Source organism: Lissotriton helveticus, chromosome 6 (genome assembly GCF_964261635.1).
Source record: "Lissotriton helveticus chromosome 6, aLisHel1.1, whole genome shotgun sequence".
NCBI classification, from domain to species: Eukaryota; Metazoa; Chordata; class Amphibia; order Caudata; family Salamandridae; genus Lissotriton; species Lissotriton helveticus.
Window position 1 is genome coordinate 13648074 of NC_136067.1, and position 15891 is coordinate 13663964.

A 15891-nucleotide genomic window follows, 5' to 3' on the forward strand; every position below is an offset into this window, starting at 1 on the left:
TCGCTGATCTATTAAAATCCTTTCTTCAACCAATAGAAGCAAAGTTAGCGCAGCTGGAGACTCAGCTATCCAAGTTTGCTAATCTTCCACAATTTAACCAAGTGCCAGGGGCTCAAAAAACAGGGGGAAACAATCAGAATAAACAAACCTTCCCTAAGTCTGCAAATACCCTCCCTAAGCCTGCAACTACTCAAAAGAACGCACCTTTACCTCTAGTTGTAACAGCCAAATTAACGAATAATAAGAGCACAGTGAATCCATCTACCAATGTTGCCATGACTCTGTCACAGGGAAATGCCCTGTCAACAATAACACCCGCATCTAAGACAGTGGCACCAAATAAAGTGACATCTAAAACCCCGGTGACTCAAACTCCAGCCTCTAAATCCCCGGCCCCAGCATTCAACAGAGATGCCCTTAGAGGACCCACCGAGGTTAGATTTCCAGCCGATTTGCCACCGGATGCATCCCCTTTCGTAGTGGTAACGACTGGTGTGCCTGAGCTAGTGGACCACAATGTTGAACCTATGTGGTCTCTGAAAAATAAGGCCCAACACTGGCTAAATTCCAATCGTCCCATTCCACCAACTTGGCAAGGTAGGATTCTGACGGTACGTAGGACCCCATGGGTGGGAAATGGCAAAAAAACGATCCCGGGAGATTGCATCGTGATTACTTTCGAAGACCCCCGAGTAGTAGATTATATCTGCTCTTGGGACCACACGTGTGTAAATGGAGGTATAGGTACTAAACCACTCTCTTTTTTCTACCCCTCAAGACAACCTAACGGACCTTTCTATAACCATGACCCCCCTTGGGTTGCACCACCCCCTCGTCATTTTGAACATGCCAATACAAGGCAAATTGGGGGCCCTCGTCATAGTGACTATGATAGTTCCTGGCACACAGTGGGTCCGCGTTATCAGGGAGGAGGATGGGAAGAATGGGGTCCACATACGCTGACAACGACTCATAGAGAACCGCCCCGCTGGGACTCTTGGTTTAGCATCCCAATGAGGAATAGATTTAGCGGCCTTGAAATGGTCGACTGACCATTAATGGAAATTGAATCTATTAATTCTAACTCACCCCAGTTAATTCCTAAAATAAGAACAATTTCTGCAACTAACGAAACTGTAGTATCAAAAGTTGAGCCACAGCCTATACCTATCCTCTTTTGGAACGTTGCGGGTTTACGCCCAAAGATTGAGGACGGGACTGCCTTGTATTTCCAGGAGCCATGTAAAATAATTTGCCTCCAAGAGACATGGTCTACGACAGAGCTTCATCTCTTGGGCTATAAAACATACTTTACCCCAGCCCTCCACAGTACAATAGGTAGACCTAAAGGAGGGCTAATAACCTACATTGCAAACACAATGAACCACCTAAAAGCGTCCATAGTCCACTCTGACCCTAATTTTCAAATACTCTCTCTTTCCTTTACGAACAAGGAGTCCATCCTCTTGATCAATATCTATAACAACTTAGAGGATGATCAATTCCTGATTCTTCTACGTAATGTTCAGGAGAGATTAACCCAGCTTTACCGGCTGAAGGCTGGACAAGGGGCAATTCATCTTTTATGGGGAGGGGACTTTAACCTCCATCCATGCCCACAGGCTAAATCAAACTGCTGTGGGATAGCGGATGAACTTGACGCTCCACTAGTGCATTTTGTTCATACTAAGGTGGGGATTGCTATGAACAACTTGCTATCTGACTTGGATCTTGTGATAGCCAATAGCCCAAGTTCAGGCCCAAACTCCCTTCAACCGACTTACGTGGGTAGGGGACACCAAACGACAGTTGATGACATCCTCCTGTCACCTGGACTGCTACATACAGCTAGAGCCTTTCAGGTTATGGCCAACTCACTTAGTGATCATTCCGCTCTGAGGATGGATCTTCACTTGACTGATTACAAGCCCCGAAATACAGCTATAGCAAAAACTCTTGCCCAGAATAAATTAGACCTAGGCAAACAAAATGGCTATACATTAAAATGGGGAAAAATTAACCCAAATGAAATTACAAAAAAACTGGTAAATGTGGCATATCCTAATATAATTAAATGTTTGGATCTATCGGAAACTGATGAAGAAGTCCTAAACAACTTCATACAAATATTAGAGAAAATCAAGGGACTTCTCACTGCAAAATCGAGGACCGAGAACCCAAACAGTAAAGGGTGGTTTAATCATAGTTGCACCATGGCCCTAACCAACCTAAAGCTGGCCCTGCATAACACACCCAGAGACGCGGGGCAGATTCAACTCCTTAGGCGTCAATACGGAAGGGAACGTAAAATAAGAATCCATGAATTGAAACAGAAACTCTGGGAAGACCTGCACATGAGCGCCGTCTCTAAAAACAGTGAGGCTTTCTGGCGAACTGTCAGATCACCTTACCTGACAGATAATAATAGTCCTAAGATAGAAGTGGCTATAGACGAAGACACATGGGAGGCACACTTCGCCAACATTTTTAAAAACACTTCAACTGTAGGTGGGTCAGAAAACATACTCCCAATAGTCGAATATCCAATACCGCTGCACTTTGATATTCCCGATCTATTAGTGGCACTGGAAACAAGCAATAATGGGAAAGCTCCAGGCCCAGACGGGGTCCCAGTGGATCTCTTTAAACACAATTTGGATCTCTGGGCCCCCATTTTCACTAGAGTGTGTACAGCAGCTGCAAATGTGGGACTGTTAAATTCCTGGACCAAGTCCATCATGGTCCCCATTTTTAAAAAAGGGGACCTCCAGGACGTGAAATGCTACCGCCCCATCTCATTGCTGGACTCTCTGGGCAAGGTTGTTGGCAGAGTAATACTTGAGCGACTCCAGCAGTGGGGTGAGGAAAGAGGCATTATTTCCGACCTCCAGTTCGGTTTTCGAGAGGCGTTCGGAACTGTAGAGCAGGCCCTCAATCTTAGCCTGATTTTGGGCAAATACACCCAGGCAAAGAAGGATATGGATTATATGGTCTAGGTAGACCTGTCCGCTGCTTTTGATTGCGTTTCGCACGCAAAACTTTGGACGGTCTTAAGGCAAATGGGAGTGGATCTCCCTCTTCTAGATTTTTTGAGGGAGCTCTACTCTAAAGCATCGGCAAGGGTGCGCTTTGGCGTGAATGGAGAGCTGACGGCACCTTTTGGAGTAGAGCGTGGAGTCAGGCAGGGGTGTGTCCTGGCCCCCTTTCTCTTCTCACTGTACACTAACGGCTTGGAGCTAGAGATGTTGAGGGGGGGCCAGGACCTCCCACGAGTAAAACAGCGCCTGATTCCCGCTCTGCTTTATGCAGACGATGCCGTCATCCTCGCGCGCACCCCGCGAGAATTACAGAAATCCCTGAACAGATATACGGCCTTCATGGGCGGATTGGACCTACACGTGAACGTTAAAAAAACGTTTGTTATGATAGCAGGTAGTAGGAAAAAACGAGTAAAGGACATCTATCTCGATAAGCAAAAACTCGAGGTAACCGCCCAGTATCCATATCTAGGAATCATGATAGACGAAAGGCTGTCTTGGAGGCCAGCAGTAGAGGCAAGATGCCATCTGTTCAGAAGATCCATTGCGGCCCTGATGAGCTTCTCCCAGAGACTGGGGAGGAAGGCACCAGTGGAGCTACTAAAAATCTACAGTGCTAAGTGTCAGGCTATTGCCTTGTATGGAGCGGGCGTTTGGGGACACGTAGACGTTAGTGCCCTTCAGGTAGTAGAAAACACCTTCCTCAGATTCCTTTTAGCTACTCCGAGATGCACCTCAATCTATGCTTCTCATTTGGAACTTGGAATCCTTTACCTAGAGGATTTGCTCAAGATCCAACCATTGATGCTATGGTTGCGCATTTGGACCTCGGTCAAAAACGCGCTGACACAGACGATCGTGGCAAACACAATGGCTCTTGATCTATCCTCAAAAGTAAAGTGGCTTTGCTACATCAGAAACTTTCTTAAAGACCTTGGTCTTGAGAAATATTACCTCCAACCTGAAACCATTATTGACCTTTCTAAGGGAGTCCTAAAACAACTGGCCCTAAGACATTTAGAGTCACTGAGATTGACTTCTGAGTCGTCAAAACCCTCGGTCCTTCATGCGAATCTGATTCAGGCTACACATTCTATCCAGCCGTACCTAACACTACAGATTAGTACACATGAGAGAAGGCTAATGACAAGATTCAGATTGGATATTTTCTATAGATTGGTAGCATTTCCTGTGAGTAACAGTTGGGACTTAATCCTCCCTCCATGTCCCTGTGATGAGGAATCTAACCAGTCTAACATACATACAATTATGTTTTGTAAATTCCATCATCCACATAGGAAAATTTGGCTATTACCACTACTAAGGCGTTGGGGATTTAGACAGTGTCGTCCTGCAATGCTACGTCTCCAAATGCTGGAATCTGAATATGTCTGTTACTCTGTCCTTAATTTCCTGAAATGCGTCATGAAGCACAGGAAAAATCTGTAAAAAGTACTCTGGATCTAGTTCCAGTTGATCAATTGAAATGACTTGACACTTTCTTTTAAAATATATAAAATTGTCTATGTATGAATTTTACTGTATTTCTTTTTTTAATTTGTTTATCTGTCCAAACATCTAACTGTACTTTTAAATGTTGCTTTTATGGTTTTCCTTTGTGAAAAGCCGAATAAAGAAATTTATTATTATTATTACTCATACAAAACCATTGAAATTGCTCCTGTATAGTTAGTTGTACTAACTATATTTCGCGCACCCGCAATCCACTGCTGATGATGTCACATATTAGATCATTCATGACATGGTCAGTGACATCACTGATGACATCTCAAATGACATCACTGATGACATCATCCAGTGAATGTGGTTTGCTTCGTAATTTAAATATGCATTATATATATAGCAATTTGCATTGAAGAATAAGTGGATATATATAAATAAATATTTGGATGGAGGATTTAGTAGCAGTGTAATTGACTGGTTACTTGACCAATTTATAATGTCTCACTAAATATAGTGGATAGTGACTAAACTGTATGAATATCTGTATCACTTTGTCAGTTGTTGTGTAAACTGATTCTACAGTTGGTTACTAGCTATGTGAAAGTCTATATTAGTTATTGATTAGTTAACTGAGTATTTGTATGGGAGTGTGAAAGTGTGTGTGGTTCGGTGGGGGGTGTGTGACTGTCCAAAGATGTGTGAATAGTTGATTCAGTAGATATATGAAGCTAAAACTACATGTTCTAACAGTTGTTTGGGTGAGTGAATATCTCTATGGGTGTGGTGATGAGCATATATATTTCTCAATGATACAGGTACAACAAACTAGAAAAATAAAAGGCAGTGTATGTGTCAGTTGTTGTATATAAATAAGTATACATAAGACACAATGATTGTGTGAGTGACTGTATGGATAACTGTATACTTGTAATAATGATTTTATAATTCACTAAGTATGACTTACTATCTAAATGAATAGAAGAAGTGGTGTTTGTATAAGTGTTTTGCTAAGTAAATATGTAAGTATGATCCATTGTTTGCATAAGTGAGTAGGATGACTTCATATGTGAATAGGATGCGTGCTGTTGTTTAATGTCGATATAGATGTATAAGTATTTTTGATAGTGTTCTATTGTTCATTGACAACATGTATGAGTGAATCCATAGGTAAGTGATTAGATGTGTGTATACATCTATGAATCACTGAGTGGATTTTTAGATACTTGTATTGCTGTGACAATGGATTTAAATATGATACTCTGTATTTTACAAAGAGTGATGAAAAATTGTAATAGTGTATGAAAAGGTGTATGTGATTGTCACGTGGATGATGTCATCAGTGATGTCATCAGTGATGTCATTTGAGATGTCATCAGTGATGTCACTGACCATGTCATGAATGATCTAATATGTGACATCATCAGCAGTGGATTGCGGGTGCGTGAAATATAGTTAGTACAACTAACTATACAGGAGCAATTTCAATGGTTTTGTATGAGTAAAATGTCCAGCTAACTATAACACCACTAAAACTTATAGTTTTTTGAGTGAATTTCAAAGGTTTTTTAAAAGCTAATTCCAAACTATATAACTCCTGAAACCTATGTTTTTTTCAGTGAATTTCAAAGGTTTTTTAAATGCTAATTCCTAACTAAATAAGGCCTGAAACCTATGGTTTTTTCAGTGAATTTGCAAGGTTTTTTAAATGCTAATTCCTAACTATATAAGGCCTGAAACCTATGGTTTTTTCAGTGAATTTCAAAGGTTTTTTAAATGCTAATTCCTAACTATATAAGGCCTGAAACCTATGGTTTTTTCAGTGAATTCGCAAGGTTTTTTTAAATGCTAATTCCTAACTATATAAGGCCTGAAACCTATGTTTTTTTCAGTGAATTTCAAAGGTTTTTTAAATGCTAATTCCTAACTATATAAGGCCTGAAACCTATGGTTTTTTCAGTGAATTCGCAAGGTTTTTTAAATGCTAATTCCTAACTATATAAGGCCTGAAACCTATGTTTTTTTCATTGAATTCGCAAGGTTTTTTAAATGCTAATTCTATTAGCGGATAATGTTTTTATATATTAAAACGTTTTTTAAATCTCAAATGCCTGCTTTGCTAACAGAGTTTTAAGCACAGGCTCTTTTGTCTCTGGTGGCCATCTTGGGAGACTGCATATCAGAATTTTTTTAATGAAATATAAGAGGATTTGAGAAGTCACTCAAAATGTGCCCTAATTTTTCTTTCTTCAGCACTAATCATAATTTCTATGGCAAAATGAACCCCCTAATTTTGTTCCTTTGCAAATTAAATGTTTTAAGTGTTAACACTTTATTCCAATCAAGATGACTTCAGGTGTGCCATACTTTTGTCATAAGTAAGACTGTTAGTGCTCTAGTTGTTCTTTAGAACACTCTGGGACATACTGTCATTGGGCTATAGTTGGGCTACATCTGGCTGATATTTGGGCTACATTTGTTTTTTTTTGTCTCTGGTGGCCAACTTTGGGCTACATTGGGCTACATTTGGGCTCTTACATATATATAGCCCAATGTAGCCCAATATATATTTTTTCAAATTAATTTTCGTAAAAACCACTGGAGCACATATCTTGAGACATAGCAAAGGCACATCGGGCTACCAGTCCCTACAATTTTGCCAAGTTTGGTGGAAAACCATTCAGCCGTTCGGGCTAAAAGTGAGTCCAACCGCCCTATGGAATTTTACATGGGGAAAACATGTTTTGGGACCCCCCTTTTATCTCAGCCCCCGCTTGACGAATCCTCCCCAAACTTTCAGGGAAGGACCGGAGCGCTGCGAGGCAAAGTTGAGGAAAATTTCAGGAAGATTCCTCAACCGGCGCCAAAGTTATTCCCAATAGAATGTTGCGATTTTCCTATGGAAAACAATCCTAACTATATATACCTACTGGCTATCGCCAGTAGGTAATATATATACATACATATATTAACATTCTGTGGGTTGTCCCTTGAATTGATGGTTTTCAACATCCCTTCCAATCCTGACATACTGTAACTGGACAGCACGCATTATCAAAAATGCATATGTGACTTAGGCTAATGTTCTTCAGTTTCTTCACTTCAACTCACATTTATTTAGAGTTTCGGCAAAGAGTCGGGGCTTCTTCAGGACTGTAGAGTTTATTTAAAAAGGAACCCTGAAGATCAGATGATCCGTTCTGGTTGTAGAGCCCGGTGCCACAGGATCAATCACCTAGGCCAGCGTGAAAAGACATTCTTTAAATGTGAACAAAGAACAGAAACATCATGTGCTGGGAATAAGTTTATATGGAACATTTTGTGCATGAGTTTGATGGACAGGTTGCTTTGTCACTAGCATGTTACATATACTGTCTACCTTATTACAAGTGCATGATATCCTATGTAGCTTGCAATACGGCAGACAGGATATCTGTCAGGTTTTAAGATGGAGTAACCTGTTCACCAAACTCTACATCAGGCCCCATGTTCCGCTCAATAGTTAGCTTTGTAATTATGATTTAACTCATGTTTGCAACCAACATCTTCATGATTCTTGTGGTCTCTGCTTTGTTTTCACTAACTCCAGCTCTTGGCCCGTTGCGAACAACCATCGCCATTATAGGAAAAGGTTTGTCTGAAGCCGCCTTCACGTCTGCCATGCTGTACACCGCCGAGCTCTACCCCACCGTTCTCAGGTAAGCATGTGCCACTTTTCTGATATTTCTGATGGATAAAATAGAAGACTAAAAACCCTAAAGCTACTAAGAAGGGGGACCCCTGAATAAGGGTAGGGAAACAACGGAAACACCTACAACAGGAACTACCTGCCCCAATTGATGAAACAAGTGCCCACATATTACCAACACTCAACACACAACTCCATATCTCAATCACACAATTCACCACATTCACAACGGCAAAAAAGATGGAAAAAGGCCACAAGATGGTCCTGAGACGGAATAGTACAGCTTATCATGGAAACGGGGATAGGGATAGATCTATCCCTATCCCAGTTTGCACGATGAGCTGTACTATGAATTGAGATATGGAGTTGTGTGTTGAGTGTTGGTAATATGTGTAGGACTGAATGTGTAGTATGAAAGAGGAGTGTGGGATTGGATATTTTGACATTCTTTGTTCTTAATGTACTGATTTGTATCATGAAGCATGAGAAATAGTGTGTGTGTGTGAGAGAGAGAGTGAGTGTGTGTGAGAGAGTGAGTGCGTGTGAGAGAGTGAGTGTGTGAGAGAGTGTGTGAGTGAGAGTGTGTTTGTGAGAGAGTGAGTGGGTGTGTGTGAGTTTGTGTGTGTGTGTGGGGGTGAGTGCGTGTGTGGTGGGTTTTATTTGTTTTTTTAGATACTGCTCTATTTTACTAATACAAATCCAATGAATGACATCTGAACTAGGGGTGGACGGAATTTGCGTAATCGCGTTACCCAAATCTACGCTAAACGATAAAAAATCTCTGCGAACATGTAGAAATTCCGAGTACACGCGGATTTGCTTGTTCGCGATGCTTTTTTACTGTTCGCAATCGCTGTTTGCGTGCTTGGGGGGAAATATCTTGCGAACACGCATTTGAGAACGCGAACAAGCAAAAAAATTCGCGAATTCACGGAACGCAGAATTACCCAATTTCCGCGAGCGGAACGAAATTTACCGCCCAGGCCTAATCTGAACCCAGAAAGCTATTTAAGTCTTTAAAAAGTTGATACTTGGGCGTTATGGGTGATGTCTTTGTGATCCCACCCACTTTCTTCTTTGCAATTTCAGTGAAGGTGGGCACAATGACTCCCTTGCAGGAACCACAAAACAAAGATGGATGATTATGTGTGTGATGCATTAATGTGATATCCACCCTTGTGTGATGTCAACTGTCCCGGGGTGGACATCGGCCATGCCAGTGCTTAATTTGTAACAGCTTAAGTGCCAGGGCACCTGTCAGCAGGCCACTTCAGCTCACATGACCCATTAACCCTGCCAGCCTGCCAATGACAGAACCAACCCTACTCCTAAACATCACAACCTGCGAGTGTAACAATTCAGAATAGTCAAAGCCCCTAAAGCGACAGGAATAGCTTGGGTTGCAAATATTACTATATTTTAATGTAATAATAATAATAAACGACATTTGTAAAGCACGAACAATCACCCGTAAGGGTCTCCAGGCGCTTGGGGCCGTCAGGAAGATTAAGCAAGCTATTTCCCAGAGTCACATGGTGCTGGGCTAATCTGCCACTGCGATCCCTAGATTCCAGCGTCAGTCTCCCTGGCTGCAGCGCCACACCACTCCCATGTACATTGAATTTATAAACAGCTGCTGTTATGTTCATCTCTAATTTAAAGAAACTGCGCCACCATGTGGCAGACTGTCATAGGTGCCGGTGCTGAGCACCGGATGACACCGGCTCAAATTAAGCACTGCTTCAGGTCTTTCTTTCACTGTTTCCTTCAGGCAGAATGGCATCGGTTACACCGCCTTCATCGCACGCATCGGCGTCACCATGGCTCCTATGACGATGCTGCTGGGTGACATATGGAAGCACCTGCCACAGATTGTCTACTGCTCGGTGGCCATTGTGTCCGGCTTGGTGGCCTTTTGCCTCCCTGAGACTCTCAACATGCACCTGCCTGAGACAGTGAAGGATGTCGAAGAGACGCGGTAAGGCTTGCACTAGTTATCTTTATGAATGAATGAACACATCTGGGGTGAACATCTGTAGGATGAGCCTCTGGTGGCATCTATAGGAAGAATTTAGAACTGTGGTAGTCCTTTGGGCTAGCTTGAATTTAGAACTGGAGTAGTCCAGTTTTGTCTCGCTTCTCTCTGCACACCCTGCATACCTCGGATAAACATCCTATTTAATTGTTTCACATCGAACCAGCCCCTCCTTTCCTGTCGCAACTATTGACGCAATGCTGTAGGTGGTTACCGGAAATGGACGCGCCAAAAACGGTCCCAGTTTATTTAATGCTAAACAAACATTGCAGGAAGTTTTTAGTGTATTGTCATTACCCCGAGGTCTGCCATTATTTGTTAGCTCTGACCAGAGGGTTTTATTCACTTTTGTCCCAGTATAATCATGTTAACTTATATTTTGGGGGTTATGAGTCAGTAAAATTGCTCAGGGTGTGGATGTATTCACCAAAAAAGCAGGCAATCTTGCATCACTCCTTTTAACCGTCTTGTTATCCACCTCCACCTGCTTGCCAAAGCCAATAGCTCACACATGGATGAGAGACCTATTGGCTTTTCCAATGCTTGTCTTGTGTTACGGTGGCAATGAGGCTTGGCTTTAGATTCTCCAGCAGGACAGGCTAGGCCTCCTTTTATATTTACCCACACCACCCTACTATCAAACTGTGCCTTTAACCGCATGCGTGCGGGCAGAATTCCACTCGTACGCGGAGTTTTGCGAAACCGCATATTACGTGACGAGCTGGGCTCGTCATCAGCGTAGCAGGAGGCTACCTCATGACGAGCCCAGCTCGTCATCAGCGTGGAAGGGGTTAACTTCAATGATGTCTTATGTTGGTCTGTTTCAAATATATATGTTCCAATTTACAGCATTGATTAAAGGCAGACCTCGGTCACCAGCTAACATTTCCAATATACCATGTTTTTAAAAAAATCTTTTTATTTAGAGATAGTTTGTCAATACTTAATGCAATAATACAGTAATAAATGAATACAGTGTCCTACTTTTCCATATGATTAACATATATTAAAACCATATACAGTAAAAGCAACAAGATTTGTATAGTGCACCATTTCAGAACAAAAATCGTACAATCTGATTTAATGGGCCCGATTCACAGAACTAACTTAAGACAAAATCCTAAACTTACTACTTTTGGTATTCACAGAATGCACTTACTACTTTTGGTATTCATAGAATGCACTTACTACTTTTGGTATTCACAGAATGGATTTACGACTACTAACTTTACGTCCGCACTCGGGCCGGAAATTCCGGCCCGGAGGCGGAGCTTCTGGCTTGGAGGCGGAGCATGCGGCCCAGAGGCCGAGCTTCTGGCCCAGAGGTGGAGATTTCAGCCATGGCTAAATCCCCACCTCTGAAGCTACACGACTCGACTTATTATTGCTATTGGAATATCGTTCCATTTTATCAGTGTATCTTTTATCTTATTATAAAGAAGGATATAATTTAAGGCATAGACATTTTCTGTAACATACATGCCTAAGTACCTCTTAAGCCGAGTATTGACCAATGGATTGAAAATTCCTGAAATAAATTCAATATTAGGTTTGTGGAAAGAGGGCAAAATCCTTAGCATGAAGTTTGATGTTAGACATATCTGGCATTAGAGATGTTAAACTGCTGATAGAGTGAATGGCTACGGCAAGGGGCTCTATAAAGCACGCAAAAAAGCAGAAGAGACAGAGGACAGCCCTGTCTCATTCCTCTAACTACTCTGCAAATGCCAACCTTTTTGGCATTTATGATTATTTAAGCCGTAGCTCCCTTGTAGAATTTAGAAATTACTGCGGTCAGCTCAGAGGAAAATCCAAATTTAGTCAGTATATAGTACAGGCTTTTCCAGAACACAAGGTCAAAAGCCTTTTTGGTGTCTAATACCATAATTAGAGTCGGGATTTTATTTTGAGTAAAATAGTCTAGGGCCTCAAATAAAAAAGTAGTATTAAAAGATAGTTGTTGGCCACCGAAAAATCCGCATTTATCTTTGTGAATAATTGACCCTACGCAGCTGCTCATTCTATTTGCTGATAATTTAGCTATGATTTTGTAGTCTGTATTCAACAGGCTGATGGGTCTATAAGAATTTATAGCATCCTTATCTTTATTCTTTTTAAAAAACTGACTACCACAGCAGTTTGAAAGGAGGGTGGGAGGCAGTTTGAAAGGTGGGTGGTATTTCTCCACCTTAAAATATGATAAGCTAGCAGGACAAGTTTGTTTTTTAAGCTTTCACAAAATTATTTTAAAAAATTCTATCGGAATGGCATCTTCCCCACATGTTTTACCATTGGCTATAGATTGAACAACCCCTTCAATTTCTAGTAATGTAACAGTATCAGTTAGTTTCGTACTATGATTTGGCTGTCATTTTGGAATATGCAATCCATTAACAAAATAATGTAATTTCAAACTGTCCACCTCTTGCCTGACTGAATAGATAGATTCTTAGGGCCATATGTAGGTAGCTAAATACCGGTCGGTAACGGCCGAAATTCTGTAAATTTGCCGTTACCGACCAGTATTTAGGCATTTGAGATGTAGGAGGCCAAAAGTAAGGATTCGGTAAATATGAATCGGTAAATACCGATTCATTATTACCGAATTGTAAATTACCGAATCGGTATTTACCGAATCCTTATTTATCGAATCGGTAAATAAGAAACTGTATAAATGAGAATAGAGATGTAGGTAACTTCGAAAATACCGAATTTCATGACATTCGGTATTTAAGAGTCGGTAATTACCATGGATTGAAAGCAGGTGGTAACCAGGTGCAGGCCGTAAAAGAGGCCCCAAAATGCAACAGTGTGATCAGATTGGTGGCTTTCTGTGTGATAGCAAGGCGGCTACGGCTACAGGCAGCAGGACAGAGGAACTGGAGACGGGAGGAGCAAGTCTACAGACAGCGGATCACACTCTTCCAACTTAATGCAGCAGAGATCCATGAAAGGTACAGGCTACACCCTCACACCATCCTGGACTTGATAAGGGACCTGCACCCACTCTTGGAGCACCCAACACCAAGGGCGCCTGCCATACTACCACATGTGCAGGTGCTTTGTAGCCTACACCTGCTTGCATGTGGCAGTTACCAGGGGGTGATAGCTGCGGTAGGTGGGGTGTCCCAGAGCTGCCTGTCCCGTTTCTTCAGAAAGTTCATGGAGGCCATGTTACCATGCCAACCACCTCTTCTGCCTATGACACCACTAGCTCGCCAGCCTCCACTCACTTTAGCTCTTCAGTATCACTTGCCCTTAAAACAGCAGACTACTGACATGAAACCTGGTAGTCCAAGCCATAACCGGTCACAAGTCCAGTCAAACTCTAGGTAGCCTCAAGAAAAACTGCAGCGGTGCAGGCTCCTTCCTTCACATCCCATCAGCCAATGGGCTTTTAGTATAATCACTTTAACAAGGCTTAATAAAATATTCTCAGTTATTTCACCTTTCCTCGTGACATCAGGGGACAAGTGGAGGCTGTCTCACAGAATCAAATAGATCTTTCAGGAGAAATGTCATCTTCCCATTATTGCTCCAGGATGCAGCCCGTGACCTTGAGCAATAAAGGGAAGGTGACATTTCTCCTGATAGAGTTTCCAGTGGGGTCATGACTGGCCAGAAGGTCAGTGGAGTTTCCAGGGGTCTGTTTGGAGGGCACAGTTGTAGTAGATGATGTTGATTTTGTTGATGTAGTTGAGGGAGAGTTGGGTGCAACCACCTTCCATATGAAGATTTTTTTAATAGGACTTTTCCTATAAAGTCGTCACTTTCTGTGGCGTGCCCATCCAGTGGAAGAAAAATGCTGCCTCCGACCAATACCAGTGTGTGTGGTTTGTTTACCACCTTCTTCTTCTAAAAAGGGTCCTGGGGATAAGGCAGGCGTCAGGCTTTGTGGAACACTGGAAGACTTGAAGTATAAAGAAGAAAGACAGGTCAACCAGTCTTTCTACAGAAGTGGCTTTTACACCTATAAAGACGTTAAGGCAGTCAGCTTCTGACTGATCTCCATAGCCTCTAGGACCTCCTCAATTTGTCATCTCCGCTGAAGATCCTTTGTAAACACCAGTACAACCACTTTATTTGTATCGTCCTCTTAAAATAGTTTCTAGGCAGGCTTTACTGTCTTTCATAAGATAATTGTCATCGACTCTTAGTGTGTCTCCTGGTGTTGATGTCAAGTGCCTCATACTCCTTTGAGGAATCTGGATCCACCTTCTCGTTCAGTTGATCGTTACACCGTAGTCTCCTATTCACCTATAGCACTTATGGGCTCACCCTCGAGATTCTAATCGGATGATATTACCAACTTTCATGATGTTTTGGGGAAAAATTTAAACCTCTCCCTTAGAGTCGTTGCAGACATCAGTGTCAGAAACAATGGGATTTCTTCAACCAAAAGCTTCCTTCATCCTCTTTTACCTCAGCTATCAGGCTTTCTTGAAATAGCAGAGTAAAGATTTCTCATGCCGGCCACGTTGAAAGTATTACCCTTTCTTGTTAAAGTATAAGCCTCTTCATCAGGACTGCATTTGTTGCTGGCAAGCGTGAGGATCTGGGATTTTTTCACCCAGTTGGGCTCATAGAATAGGTCAGTAAATTGAAGGTTCTCATATGTAGGAAACAAATGTATTTCACCCTACATCCCTTCGGTTTTGTGGCGTTTCTTACCACAAAGCTGGAGATTGCATTCTTATTTCTTGTCCCGATGAAGAGCCTCTCAAACATATTAAGCTCTTTAATCCATGGCTGAGGCAATGACATGGTGGAAGTGATTGGACATTTTTGCCAGGCTGCTGGGACTATTATATTTAAAAATCTGTGATAAAAGACGTCCTGCAACTAGGTTTTTAATAGAGATTGTAACGTAGGATGTTGAATTTCAATTATTTTATTTATTGTATGTTGTGTTTTATTGATAAACGTAATTTGGATTTCCCCCCAAAAATGCTTAATAAAATCCTTGTACTTGACATATGAGAACATAGGGAGGCTTGGTGTATCATCAGTTGCTTCCAGTTATCAGACAGTGATGCCTACTGACACAATGACAGATGCTGAACCAGAAGGCTGATTGCTGTCTCTGATTTGCTTCTAAATATTTTATTTCTACAGCAGACCAGGATCCAGTTTGCCCGAAGATGATCCAAAGGAGCTGGTACCACTGAAGGTTCTGGACAAGATCTAACAACCCTGATGGTCCTGGGCTGAGAGGGACTCCACGGACACATGGACAATCATGAGGACACGTATTCCACAGATGCAGTAGTCCAAGAACTGCACCAGCGCATATCGACTGGCACCCTAATATGCAACAACAAGCATTGGCATAGCCAATAGGTCTCGCTTTTGGGAACTAATTAAGTATTTAGTTATGCAGCACAATATCCTTGGTGCAACAACATAAACTGTTGCATGGCTAAACACTTATAAGGTCCAAAAGCGAGACCTATTGGCTATGCCAATGCTTGTCTGTTTATCTCTGAACGCCGCTGTCTTGCTCTACTTTTCTGTCTGGGCAGTGTGCACGTTTCTGACCTGCTTTAAAGTCCTAGCAAGAGGCCTAGATGCAGGAGAAATGGTTACATACATCATCCAGGCACGTTCCCTCCTGTATATATCCTATTGCTGCTTGCATAAAGGAACCCTTAGTTGGAACGTCTGTGTTT

At 42.0% G+C, this 15891-nt stretch overlaps 1 protein-coding gene across 2 annotated transcripts in view; it reads left to right on the forward strand.

The window, feature by feature from the left end:
* LOC144762138 (solute carrier family 22 member 7-like) overlaps positions 1-15647 on the forward strand; it is a 628845-nt gene extending 613198 nt beyond the window's left edge. For both annotated transcript variants that reach the window (XM_078647284.1, XM_078647285.1), the window contains exons 9-11: positions 8089-8197; positions 9959-10165; positions 15338-15647. In XM_078647284.1, coding sequence (XP_078503410.1) covers positions 8089-8197; positions 9959-10165; positions 15338-15410 — 389 coding nt within the window. In that variant the 3' untranslated portion in view covers positions 15411-15647. The remainder of the gene's footprint in view (positions 1-8088; positions 8198-9958; positions 10166-15337) is intronic.
* The last annotated feature ends 244 nt before the right edge of the window (positions 15648-15891 follow it).